We start from the raw sequence: 14,404 nt of genomic DNA on the forward strand, positions 1-14,404 counted from the left end.
TACAAGAAAGTTTTTTTTGGATTTGAGTTTGAATGGGTATGCGTACTTCTACAACTATATTATAAATGTGATAGTTTAATAGTATAATTGTCAATTTATCAAGTTCTCAAAAAGATTATAATTTATAGTTTTTGGTTGTGGAAAAACTAAGTATGATATATTTCAAAAAGAGAGTTTAGAAGATTGAAATGTATTGATTCAACGATGAATTCATATGTTGAAATGAACTAAGTTCTGTTTACGTAAAATTTTTACTTTATTTCTTTTTTCGCTTATACATATATGACAGTTAATTATACATTATAATATTTGATCTCTCTTTGATTGATGCATAGAATAATGTTTGTCGTTGCCAGCAGCACTACTGAAATTTTCAACACCTAGATCTACAGTGGTTAGATGCTTATGGGTTTTCAATGAAAATTCATAGAATAGGTGTCTTCCCCCGTTCTGTTCATTTGCATGAGAGTGTAAATGTGTAATTACTGATCAGTATCTTCTCATCTATTCCGAAACCTTTGCGTGTCCTTGAATTGCATAAACTAAATCCCGCCCATATATATGCGTGACTTTTTGCTAAAGCAAGTCATCTAAACCTTGTGTCTCTAGCTTCTATCTAATTATCTTCTGCTTTTAGATTTCTTGTCAAATCCTGAAAAGGTGACTTAATGGTTCTTACTTATTAGGTTCTTCTCTAGATCATGACAGTTGACATGAGAAGGATTATCATGACTCTGTTGTTGCATTGCTAAGTTGCTGTTTTATCATGTGGTTGATAGTCACAAGTTTCATAACTTATGAGTACGGTTTAGGGTCAACTTCAAGCATCCTACCTTTCTTTATTTGTTACCTTGATAAAGTAATGGTCCTTGGTATACTTTTTACCAGGCATTTACATCAAAAGGTTCCCTTAACATTCTGTTTATCTGGAATGCTCTTTGATGCTCCCGCCTCCACGCTAAACACTGATGGAGCCAGGTTTTTTTTTTCTTTCTTTCTTTTTTTTGGCTGGGGAGGGGGGGGGGGGTGGTCTCTTTGATGCTCCCGCCTCCACGCTAAACACTGATGGAGCCAGGTTTTTTTTTCTTTCTTTCTTTTTTTTGGCTGGGGAGGGGGGGGGGGGTGGTAACCTGGCTCCATCAGTGTTTAGCGTGGAGGCGTGGAGATCAACAGACATTCCAGATAAACAGAATGTTAAGGGAACCTTTTGATGTAAATGCCTGGTAAAAAGTATACCAAGGACCATTACTTTATCAAGGTAACAAATAAAGAAAGGTAGGATGCTTGAAGTTGACCCTAAACCGTACTCATAAGTTATGAAACTTGTGACTATCAACCACATGATAAAACAGCAACTTAGCAATGCAACAACAGAGTCATGATAATCCTTCTCATGTCAACTGTCATGATCTAGAGAAGAACCTAATAAGTAAGAACCATTAAGTCACCTTTTCAGGATTTGACAAGAAATCTAAAAGCAGAAGATAATTAGATAGAAGCTAGAGACACAAGGTTTAGATGACTTGCTTTAGCAAAAAGTCACGCATATATATGGGCGGGATTTAGTTTATGCAATTCAAGGACACGCAAAGGTTTCGGAATAGATGAGAAGATACTGATCAGTAATTACACATTTACACTCTCATGCAAATGAACAGAACGGGGGAAGACACCTATTCTATGAATTTTCATTGAAAACCCATAAGCATCTAACCACTGTAGATCTAGGTGTTGAAAATTTCAGTAGTGCTGCAGGCAATGAAGGACAACAATGATATACTGTTTTTCTATGAAGATTGCATGCGTAGCATAATTTCATCTATTTCAACAAAGAGCGAACAGCTAGAATGCATATCAAAATAATATAACAAGTGGGAGATGATTCCCAGATTTGCTTTTTCAAGTGAATTGTTGCAAAGAGGATTCCATAAACATAAACTAGTATTCCATGAAGTTTAACCAAACAATACTCCATGAAGACATTCTTCATTCCGATCAGTGAGCGAGATTGTTGAAAGTGAACTCGGAAAAGCAACGTCAAAAGAAATAATCAAATTCTACCAAGGTCGAGACATAGATAGGCATTCGTGGGGTTGTTGCTTTTTTTTTTATTTTTGGGGGGGGGGGGGGGGGGGGGGGTGGGGGGCGGGGGGGGGGGGGGTTGTGAGGGGGTGGTTTGGGGAGTGCGAATGATCCCCAACATAGCACATAGCATGCTTATCTTAATCATGAGTAGCGGGTTTGACATTTTTCCATGCCAATAATATGCTTAAGCTGTTCACATAAACATTTTCGATGCAGAGCAAGTCTGTTTAAGTGTCCAAGGCCCCCCAATGTTTACTTGGAGTCGCCTAGAGAAAATTTAGGTGGTCTGGGTGTTGTTTCCACCCAGGCTGTACTTTTTTAAAATGCTAATTAACAAATGCTTATTTGATTCCCCCAAAAAAAAAGCTCAAGGCATAGAAGATAAGCAGAAATAATAACACAGCTAATCGATCTAATTAAATCCATCAACTTCAAGAATCAGTACTGATAATGTATGCTAAAATAGAACCATGTGAAGATACTGAATTTTCTTACCAGTGTGTAGAACACGCAATACTATCTCATCAAGTGCGGAGTTAGATGGAGCACAAACTAGCACATGGACCCGGTGCTTACGATTAGCATTTACAATCTCAGGTTTCTGTGAAAGACAATATAAATGTATGGAATAAAAATGAAGTGATTTGTCAAAAAGATTAATATACAATGAAGAATACCAATTCGTTCCTAATAGGGAAAACCCCATCATCACCGTCAGTGGGCACAATCAGATCTCTTGGACTCAAACCACTTAACCATGGAGATGCTTTTCCCCAATTACGATATCTAGGGATATAAATCATGGCAAACACAAATTAGTTCAAGGGAAAATTGATTAAATCAAAGCATAATTTTTAAAAAAAACATGACAGGACATGGCAATTTAAAGCAGCAGATACATGTATCACAACAATAACAATTAGAAGTAATAGGATATTGCAGTTAAACAAGAAAATTAATTCTCAATACGCTTGTCATATTATGCCGCTTTATGTGAAGATAGTTGTGCATATTTCATGTTGGTATATGGACCAGAAATAAACGACTGTGATATAGATAAAACTGTCTCTAGCTGCTTTTCTAGAATCAGCATTGACCACAACAGTGTAGGGACAAAGATAATGAATCATATTTGTTTACAAAATAATATCAACCAGCCTGTAAAACTCGCTCTAGCTTGTGATAATCAGTTGTCTAGCGAAACGCAAAATTGGACACCCCCAACCGGAAAAAACAACCCAAAAAAAGAAAAATCATAAATGCAGGAAATTTCAATTCAGGAGAGCTAAGATAATGTCTAATAGGCTAATGTTAACCAGTTACCTTGTGAGTAAAATAAATTTGATGGTTAGGGAATGGATAATCATAGAGCATTTTAAGTAGGCTTATCACCTTGACAATTTTAATTTGTCATACACATACTGATAGTAGTTACCAATTCTAAAAGAGAGCAAATGCAATATAATGCTAAAGAGGATAGAACAAGTCAAAATGGCATGCATCTTTATACGCTGTCCAGACCTAATTGGCCAGAAGGATACTTAAATACTTTTGAGAGGGAGTACAATTCGGCAAAATAATTTCCATGCTCATGCACACAAGAAATTTGGTTGTGGGTACATCAAGCTTGACAGTTAGTAGATAAACAAAAGAAGCAGGACATACTTATCCTGCAATGGCAACTCGAACCTATGTTTAGAAGCAGACGACCCTCTGCAACAAACAAAAATAAAAAATCAAAATCAAAATCAAAATAAAAAAATAAACAGAACATTTTAATGTAAGGGTAAATTAAATTTTCTAGAAAAAGAAAAAGATAGTGAGATCCCTTGTTTATCCTTTGAACTATAAACAACCAGGAAGAAAGGCAAATAGACGAAATCATACTCTTCTTAAGACCTATCAACTTAAAAGATTTAAAGGATAAAGAATGAAGTTACCTAGACTGCACTGCTGCTGGGGATGAATGAAGAACAGCACTGAGAAGCCCAAGAATTGTTTGCGTTTTTCCTGTCCCCGGTGGACCCTAGAAGAGAGAATGTTGCAAGGATGCAGAAGAGCAAGTTACACAAAAGGAAAACTAAATGGGTAAGTGTCTGAAATTAAAAGATCTTGACACAGTAAAATGGTCACGTTGCTTGATTTTTGCTTTGGTATTAAAATGGAAGGGCCAGATGGTGCTAAAAATATGATCAAAATCCTTCTTTTCTATGATTTTACGCCTATTTGTTTTTCAAACAAACACAACCTTTCAGCACTTTTATGTTTCAGTTGAATTTTTTTAAACGAGCTGGTTGAATATACAAGAATAGCATATTGTGCACTAAATTTTGTTTCTATTTTTAAGAAATATTATATTTGAGAACCCAATTGAATGTAAAATTATGAGTCTCAACACAACATTTTATTCCCTCGTCAAATCTTCAATTAGCTGAATGCCATACCTAGGTAGCTATATCAGAAATGTTAATTATATCTAAAACGGGTATGTTCTTTACTTCTGTTTCGAACAATAAAAAGAAAGACCCCAAATGCTAGAACGAAGAAAATACGTTGCCCATAGAAAATGTAAGAAATTTCAAACCTGTATTAAAACAAAGCTCTTTCGTGAAAGACCTGCCTACATCAAAGAAGTAGACTGAGTCGTCAGGTGAATATATTCTGATATAACAGGATAAAGGAACAAAAAGCAGCTGCTACTATGTCACAATGTGAACGTTACGATTGAAGTTCGTTAGATAATCACACGGTAACTGAGTTGAGGGCAGGACTCACATGTATCGCATCTAACTGAGAATCATTCAAGTAATCTTTGAGGTAACTCATGAGTGGTCGAGGAACATTCCATTCATGATCGTCCAAACTCCTAGCATTTAATTTTTCTGAAGCTGATAATATCAAATCCTTGAAAGGAAGAGAAGCAACAGAATGTAGACCCACATACTCGCGCATGATAGTTGATAAACTGCAAAGCTGAAAAAAGTCCAATAGTTATAAATGAGGTTTCAACTCTTCTGACAGCAAACTACCTCCAGAAACAGGTCCAGTACCATTTGTGGGTGAATATTTTTTCTTAAATTATTTGGCTTTTTGAACAAAAACTGCCTGGAAGGAATATAAAGGGTTCCGGAAAAGGAAAAAAAAAGAAAGAAACCAAGTCAACCAGCTAAACTTGTTCCACTCATTTCGAAAACCAATTTTTCACAAATAATGGTTATTATATAGGGCCCTAACAAATCATTCCTAAGTAATCAATTTCGTGATCTGAATAATATGATGACATCATATCAGATCATTGAACAGATAAATATATGATCTGTTTCCAGCTAACTGGTAACATATTGGAAGAAGAACGACCCCTTGTGGAAGCTATGGTTACATCACCTGTGATTCATGTCAACTTCCAGCTTTAGACCAAACTATCAGCCTGGAAACCATAGTTTAAAACTCTTTAAGTAACTACTAGAACACATCAACTTTAAAGCATAAGCATTCTTGTACACACAACATGTTGTTGCACTATGCCCATATCGGTGTGATTTTTAATTACAATCGACATGTTGATCTATGATGAGAGTCATTTTTAATATTTTAAACATAACGAAAGTTCAAAATTGTAGGCTATCAACTACTGACAAAAGTTAACACGTGTATAATGCACGTGGCAAAAGAAAGTTTACAAGCATAATGAAATTAAGTTAAAAACTTGGTTACGCACTATTCAAACTCTTTTTTCCCCCTCCTCCCTTACTACTTTCATGTTACTGCCTCAAGACGTCCCCCTTCTTTTTTCCTTCCCTGTTTATGTAACCATTTTGTTGACAATATCGGAGTGTCATAGATCAAATGAATTTTAAGCAAAAGTTGAGCAAAGTCAGTTTCACTATAAAGGAAATTATTTAGTACATAAAGGAAATTTATGTAGTTCTGTGCACCCTTATTTCCTTCTCTCTCTTCCCAATGTATTAGCTCTATGTAGCATTAGCATTAATAGACAGGCTGTTTTGTAACAATACTAACACTTAAAGGACACAACGTTAATTTGTCCTCTCTTCATGCGAGCAAAGTTGCACTGATATTTCCCATTCTTAAGTCCCTTTGAAACCTTCTTAATATGTAGGTCTCAGAGGGGAAATATAAGGTACAAATGTATTGTTTAGGCTTATATAATTTCCTTTAGATTATAACCAAATTACTTATGAGACAATTTTATTGGCTATTTTCGGACTCACATTGTTCTCAATAAAAGTCCCTTTGAAGCTAATTAAGCAAGCAAGGATTGCCAACATAACCAAGCGCACATCCAAAATTATTTTTAATAAATAATAAACGAATAAAAGTATTTACCCAAGCATAATGAAGTGCCATATATAAAATAAAGAACTTGTTGCATATAAATGTTATTATCTAAGCTATCAAACACACGAGAAATCACTTACAATCATAAGTAACTTAAATGAACTCATGAGATAGAAACCATATCAAATAAGCTATCACATAAAATAGCATAACACAGTAGCACTTTCTAATTCTAGTTCATAGCTCAGTCACAATAACCATCAACATTCAATCCTAATCTAAAAGGAACTTTAGAGCATTTAAAATTGTGACAATATATCTTTCCTGTTTCATTTAGTGAAATTAGGCTTCCGTCCTAAAATCATGTTTAAAAAAAAGTGATGCCATATATACATTGTTAAAATAAGACAACTACAAAATGAACATCTCATACTTCTAACTAAGAGGGCATTGCATTTTCCTTTGCTAGGTAGAACCACTTCCATCAATACCAACATTTTAGGAAAAGAAACTTCAACTTTATCTTTCCCTCTCAAATTCTAGCAATTCACATTCAACCTCTCATCAAAACCCTAAACTAAAGCAAAGCAAAAAAGTATCTTTTCTTATCGAGAACAACTATCAAAAGTTAATTTTTTTTTAGTTACCTTAGCTAGAGCCGCCATGGATCTCCTCAAAATTTTGAGTTCATACTGAAGACCGCATAATGAGAGAGGGAGGGCGGGGAGGAAGAGGGGAGAAGGGAGTAGAGCTGCTCCTTTTGAGTTATGTACGATCATGCTTGAGTTTTGGAGTTTGTGACAAACTAAGATATGGGACCAACCTGGGGACAATTGAGATGGCACTTCAAGTGTTTATTGTGAATTAGAATCCTGTGGTCTACAAATAAAACTTTTCCACTAGTTTTCTAATGGTCCCCAAAAAAATTCGGAGAATAAGTCATTTTGGTTTATCTTTTTTAGATTAAACCACTAAATCAAAATGGTTTAGGACAAACACTTTTGATTAAAAAGAGTTTTTTAAAGACATAAGCCCCTTAAATCTTTAGTCCCTCGAGTCCTATAGGGACTTGCGAAATCGTTCCTCTAGTTAACTACCATTTGATTTGAGGGGAATATTCTGTCAAATCTAGATGTTGGAAGCACAATTGCCTCTTTATCGTTACATTTGGGAGAAATTGATAAAATTTTAGTGCTAACTATGATTAGAGATAAAAATGAGGGATGATCACAACTTGGGGGGAAATTTTATAATACACTCACATTAATCATTTAAAAAGAATCTTATCTTAAATAAGTTTCAAAAATATTTTAATATTTGGGCATATTGACTATGTTATGATAATTTGTTGTCATGGAAAAGAACTTATTCATGGCTGTAAAATGAGCTCTTGTACAATGTGTAGTTCATCAAAGTTAAGTGCAATTCATTAAAGCTTAAGTTTTTCGTAAAGGATTTCCATAGTTTATTTGGAGGCTTAGAGTATTGTGGTCTCTTCTTATGATCATGTTTTTTCCCCTTCCTTTTAATGCAAACCTCTTTTTCCCACAAAGAATCTCGCCTTCTAAGGATTGGAATAAATTTAGGGTGCTAAATAAAGATCAAAATCAAAAGTCGTGCAGTAAGGTAGTAATTGCTTCAAAAAATTTAATATAGTTACATAAGTTGATAAGGAGTTGTATATATGAGTTATACATATAAGTATCATACATTGTAATATTATAACATTAAGTACTAGTTAGTATCATGCATTGCATAGGTAAGTACTAGTAAATATATTATCAACCTCTCAATCAATAAATTGTTGTATACAAAATTTGATTTTCAGGAATCAAATTTGCGAATATATTGTATACCTTTTTTCATTAGTAGTTTTCAATACTCATCAAATTATCCATCTTTCAGTTTGATCACTTTTAACTTTCAATAAAAAAATTTAATTTTTTTAGTATTACTTTTTTAAAATTTTCTTGATTAAATTAATTAAAATTAAAAAATAGTTGATCATTGTATTTTGAATAGTATTAATAAGCGATTTGGATTGTTAAAGATAAAACAGTAGAGAAGAGAAGAAGATAAATTGGTATTCTAAAAATATAAGAACTAATTATTTTAAAAATTAATAATCTTAATCAAGAATAGTTTAGTTATTTTAAAAATAACCAATTATTTTAAAAATTAATACTTTAATCAAGAATAGTTTAGTTATCATAAAAAATAATTGTTTAGTTATTTCAAAAAAGAATTAAATAATTTTAATGCTACTTTTTAGAGAAAAACTATATATATATAATAATATATATATATTATATATATATATATAAAATAATTTTTAGTTATTTCAAAAAGAATTAAATAATTTTAATGCTACTTTTTAGAGAAAGACTATATAATATATATATATATATTATATAATATATATATATATATATATATATAATATATATATATGAGAAAAATAGGGTATGTTTGAATACCAAGCACATAAGTTTTTATGCTTAGTAGTGAGGTAGGCAATATTCTGCCTTCACGTCATTGAAATCGGGGCCTAATATTCACATGGGTTGGGAAAGTGGGTTGAGAATGGAAGCGAGGGATGGGGAATCGTCACGCTCAGCTACGCAACATAAAATTTGTGTTTGGTACCGGCAAGCATACTTATTTCTCTCGCTCTCTTTATATATATATAATATATATACTATATATATATATATATAATATATCCATATTGGTATTTAAAATAGACCCCCTTTACCACTATGGTATTTAAAAAACTTGGTGACATTATGGTATTTTATTTTGAGCCTCTTTACTAATAAGACCCTTTTTCTCATCGGCGGCAAAAATTCCTGTAGAAAAATTTCATTTAACTCCTACTTCTCAAATTTAATAAAACTACGCCCTAAAATTACTCTCTTTTTCATTTTTTTCCTAACTCTTTCATCTTTTTCATTTTTTCCGAAGCTCTCTCTTCTAACTTGGCAATGCTCTCCTAAAATTATGGTATTTTATTGAGCCTCTTTACTAATAAGACCCTTTTTCTTATCGGCGGCAAAAATGATCGCGGTCGACCGAGAGCTTCCTTCGGTCGACCGCACCGGTCGACCGGATAAGTCTATACCTGTTTTTCTTGTTTTTGTCCTGGATAGCGGTCGACCGATATTTCCGCCGGTCGACCGCCAATAGAGCCGTTGCTTTCCCATTCCTGCAGAAAAATTTTATTTAACTCCTGGTTCTCAAATTTAATAAAACTACAACCTAAAATTACTCTCTTTTTCATTTTTTTCCTAACTCTTTCATCTTTTTCATTTTTCCCGAAGCTCTCTTCTAACTTGGCAGTGCTCTCCGACAACCACCGTCAAAAATCCATCTTTAACCCTGGATTACTCTTCAACACTTTGTCTGCACCGTCAGTCATAGAACCCTAGTTACCTTCGCCCTCCACCACCAACTTCCAATGTCGGCCATCTCCACAGCCTCCCTCCAAATCCCAAGCGTCACCACTCAATTTCCTCCATAACCCATGATCATCATCCGCATAAAACCATCATTGGTATTTCCTCAAAGCGGCATAATTCATCGACACTAGCAACCCCTTCAGCACACATGAGGATATTGGCACGACTCAATCAAATTGCTACCCCTTTCTCCTCTTGACCTCAAACCCGCCTTCGATCCTCCTTCATATACAAAGATGTCCTCAATGTTCTCCTTGCAAGCAATGAAGCCTTTTCAAGTGTCTCCATTAATTCACTTTATAACCTTCACATGCATGCAAACTCTATTGGAGAAAGTTGATCATCGTTCATGCAAGAACTCGCCCACCATCGACCCAATGTTGTGCATTTCTCAAAATTACAGTTTTCGTCTCTTTTGTAGCATTTCACCCTTCCTATTTCCATTTGACCCAAGAAAACCTACGAGGATACTTAGGTCAAGACGACATGGAGGTGATCGTGGTCTTTCATGTGGCGGTTGAAGCAGAGAAGGAAGGCTTAGAAAAGAAAAGATAAAAAAGATGAAAGAGTTGAATTTTTTTTAAAAGAGAATAATCTTAAGGTGTATTTTAATAAATGTGAGACGTAGAGGGTTAAAATAATTTTTTTGCCCTAAATTTTCGTCGCCGGTAAGAGAAAGGGTCTTACTAGTAAAGGGCATCAAAATAAAATATCATAATGTCGTCAAAGTTTTTTTAAATACCATATTGGTAAAGAGGGTCTACTTTAAATACCAATTTGGTAATTTAGCCTACACACACATATATATACACATACACACACACACAAAAAAAAACCTTCATGAACTACCATCCCAATTTTCTAGACTTGTTTTACCCTCTAGGATTTGAATATGATTTAAAATCAAATTACAACATAGTTTTAATATTCACAAAATTTCATGAGCATAAAGTCATTTAACAAATAAATCAATAAAAATATAATTGAATGTATGCATTGGCAGGTTTAGAAAAAATTTCTTAAGAGGGGCGGACAATAAGAATCTATCAACCTAAAAATAAAAATATAATATTATAAAACTATAGTACATTTTGGGAATGCACTCAATATATTTTATCATTGCATCGTATTTTAATATTGCTTACTATTCAGTGTACACAATACACTTTATCATCTTCTAGGGTGCATATCTACTATAATATGGGTGGCAGTTTCAACTTTAGAAAGATTTACAATGTAATCTTGAAATTCATAGGGGTGCAACTGCCTCTCCTATACAAACCCGCCCATGAATATATCATATATGTACACATTTATCACCTTCGCTAATTTTGTGATCTCTTGTTATTTCTGTTTTTCATTTCTGTAATGTGGATAATGCACTTGCATTTTAACTAGTATCTAGATTACTATGATATGAAACAAGTTAGGCTACTATAGATAACCCTTGCCTTATCTTCCTAGTATGTCATTCATATGTTATCTTTCATTTGTTGATCAATGCCATTGCAATTAATTAATGCTTAGTAATTAGATTTTTTTGTTGGCATGTCACTTTCATCTATTATAGCACACATCTTTTGGATGGTTCTAGTGCTAGTTTTATTTTGGATGAGCAAAGATTCTTCTCTTGTATTCTTCTTTACAGTGAATCATCAACTACCTGGTTAAGAATGTTGTGCAACAGAGTTCCCTTATCAATCTGGTAACCATTCAAAGAAATTAACGAAGAATCGTCATAGTCGGCCCATATGAAAAATACAACTGATGGGTTTAAGAGAGAGCCAACAGAGGTAGAAACACAGCAATCTCATGTGTGAGGGGGGTAGTGAGTGCCTCTGAGAGAGAGAGAGAGAGAGAGAGAGAGAGAGAGAGAGAGAGCAAAGACAGCAGCCCTCACGGCCCCATTCATGTGGGCTGTAGGGTTTGCCTCTCCCATCAGCAGGGAGCTCATCAACCATCCTCATAGGCTCCCCTTTCATATTCTGTCTTTTCTCAATATCTATTTTCCCATAATTTGTAAGAGCAACTCTTGTAAGCTTATGACACAACTTGTTACGACTATTTGTAACATTTTGATGAGAGACAGAGACAAACACACACACACACAGACAAACATTTTGATGACACTACTTGTTACGACTATTTGTAACATTTGGATGAGAGACAGACACACACACACACACACACACACACACACACACACACACAGAGAGAGAGAGAGGATCATTTCAATCTAGAAATTGTCAAACTGGTTGATTGAGGAAGCATATTCTTCAGACAAATCTTAAATCAGGAACAGCTTTCGAGAATAATCCACCAAAAACAAGAGATGTTCGAGCAAAAGTTGCAAAAATGAAAGGCTCACTAGAAAATTAGGCTTGACAAGTGGACATAACTTTTATAAAATACAAACTAATGTATCTAATTAGCAAATTTGAAGGACACTATTAAGAGTGACGGATATCGCAGGCAGGGTTCACGAGTATATCGGCAACATGAAAAACTGAATTCCTAGTCTCAATTATGTAAGTTCAACTTACTTTTTTCACCCGTATAAACTTATCACTTTCCTTAAGAATTGAAAGCATTTTCAACAGCCTTGTACTGGATTCAGCTTCAACTTTATCCAACCGATTGACCTCTCCATCTAGGAAGGTAATTAGCTTAAGAGCTTCTTTAGAACCACGATGTTCCACTAATGCAAAACAGTAAGCACCAGGAACCTCACCTTCTGTAAACTGCAGAAAATGTAGCAACCATGAGTATTTAAATAAACAGAATATATTATACTCATTCAGATTAGACCAATACCAGCTTCAAAAAAATTATCTCTAATTACTCTTCTATAAATCAATCAAATAAATGTGTACAAATAGGTGCCATCAAGAGTTTTATTGTGTTCAAAAGGAGCTATGTTCAATATAGGCCGAGCAACTAAGTGTCTTGTTTCACCTTCCAAACAAAGCCCTTCACTTTCCCATAGTTTCCACAATAAAAACTTAAACAGACAAAGTTCTTTGATCTTGATGCTACATGTGATGCAAAAAAGCTCCTTAACTGATGAACTCCACTCCGCTCACACACTTCTTAATTTGCAGGTGAATGAATTTATCATTATTTGACAAAAGAATCTTAAATTATGCAATATCTTGGGACCTACTTAGAAACTACAACATGGCAAATGCAGACAATTAAGCTCGAATACAATGCAAGAGGAGACCTTTCAGACTTTTATAGTAAGACTTTTACTATACCTTGCTCAATCTATTTTCTAAGTTAGACTGATGAATTTTGTTGTTTAATCATAAAGTCCTTTTCCGTTGCATAGATTGAAGTTATGGTTTGTAATTTAATACTTTAACATGCCCACCCAGATTGAATATCATTTTCATGGGCTGATGAAACCTGGACTCACAAACAATATATTTGTTTTAATCTGCTCTAAATGTGTAGTTGATGGGATTTGAACCTATATTGCTCTGATACCTACATTCTCTTCCCCTATGTCAAAATGTCGAAATTACAGTGAGGATTGAGACTAAATTTTATAATCTACAGTTAAAATTATGTGAAATATACAAAGCAAAAAAATCTTACCTCCTTCTCCGAAAGTATCAACAGATCATTCTCTGATACTTCTCCTTGAAAAGCATCTTGAACTACCAAATCCACCATATGAAACCCCTCAGATTCGACACATTTAGCGATTCCACCACTGTCCCAATTACTCTCTGTCAAAGGGAAGGTAGTAAGACAAACAAAACCTAATTCATAAGACTCAAAAACAAACTGGGCCTTTTAAATATCCCCGGTCGGCCGTATATTGGGGGTATATGTGCCAAAAAAAACCCCAAAAAATCAAATCATTACCTTCTTCCTCATCGTTCTGCTGGGTGATTTGAGCCTTGACCTCTTCGAAGAGCAGCGGCTCAAACACTTTGATGTACTCATCGAGATCCTCGAAGCTGTTCTTGACTCGCTTCAATCCCCGGCCGCCGGCTCTGTCCCTCTTCTGCAATTCGTGAAGGAAATTAGAGGGATTGAAATCGCGAAAGGGGTCTAGGGTTTTAAGGGTTTAGATACGTTTGATTCTCTGAGGAGGTGGAGGTAATCCCAACCGAGGACGATCCTTTTGAAGCGAGAGAGGGTAGAGGGCGCGAGGTTCGCCGGCTTCGACTTCTCGATCGCCATTTCTCTATTCGAATCTGTTCGGTTTTTGCGCTTTCTTGGTTGTTAAAAGGAGAGAGCTTTGCGGCAAGGGTTTATGGTGTTGGGGTTTAGCTGGGGATCTTTTTTGTTGGTCGGGAGATGAAAGCTGTCGCTAGTTTTTATGGGGGGTAAAGTACGTGTCATTTCTTCATGGTTTTTTTGGCAGGGTTATTTGCACTTAAGCGCCTAAAGCTTCAACGAAAAATTTAACAAAAAGTTCACATTAAGGTTATTTTTTAAACTTTGGGGTATGAAAGTTAAATTTAGTTGAATTTAGTTTTTGAGAAAGAAAAACTCTGACGTATTAGAGATTTTGTTGACTTGCATGTTATTTTCTTGGGGAAAAAACA

At 34.7% G+C, this 14,404-nt stretch overlaps 1 protein-coding gene across 5 annotated transcripts in view; it reads right to left on the reverse strand.

Annotated features, from left to right (window-relative positions):
• LOC109851508 (probable helicase MAGATAMA 3) overlaps positions 1-14,127 on the reverse strand; it is a 25,513-nt gene extending 11,386 nt beyond the window's left edge. For all 5 annotated transcript variants that reach the window (XR_002249861.1, XR_002249862.1, XR_002249863.1 and 2 more), the window contains exons 1-10: positions 13,929-14,127; positions 13,716-13,857; positions 13,443-13,576; positions 12,386-12,583; positions 4,861-5,058; positions 4,670-4,705; positions 4,026-4,111; positions 3,751-3,798; positions 2,763-2,871; positions 2,581-2,686 (exon numbers count right to left, since the gene is read on the reverse strand). Coding sequence is in view for 2 of the 5 variants with exons in the window: in XM_020421680.1 (XP_020277269.1) it covers positions 2,581-2,686; positions 2,763-2,871; positions 3,751-3,798; positions 4,026-4,111; positions 4,670-4,705; positions 4,861-5,058; positions 12,386-12,583; positions 13,443-13,576; positions 13,716-13,857; positions 13,929-14,036 (1,165 nt within the window). In the remaining 3 variants the exon portion in view is untranslated. The remainder of the gene's footprint in view (positions 1-2,580; positions 2,687-2,762; positions 2,872-3,750; positions 3,799-4,025; positions 4,112-4,669; positions 4,706-4,860; positions 5,059-12,385; positions 12,584-13,442; positions 13,577-13,715; positions 13,858-13,928) is intronic.

The sequence above is a fragment of the Asparagus officinalis genome, chromosome 8, assembly GCF_001876935.1.
Source record: "Asparagus officinalis chromosome 8, Aspof.V1, whole genome shotgun sequence".
NCBI classification, from domain to species: domain Eukaryota; kingdom Viridiplantae; phylum Streptophyta; class Magnoliopsida; order Asparagales; family Asparagaceae; genus Asparagus; species Asparagus officinalis.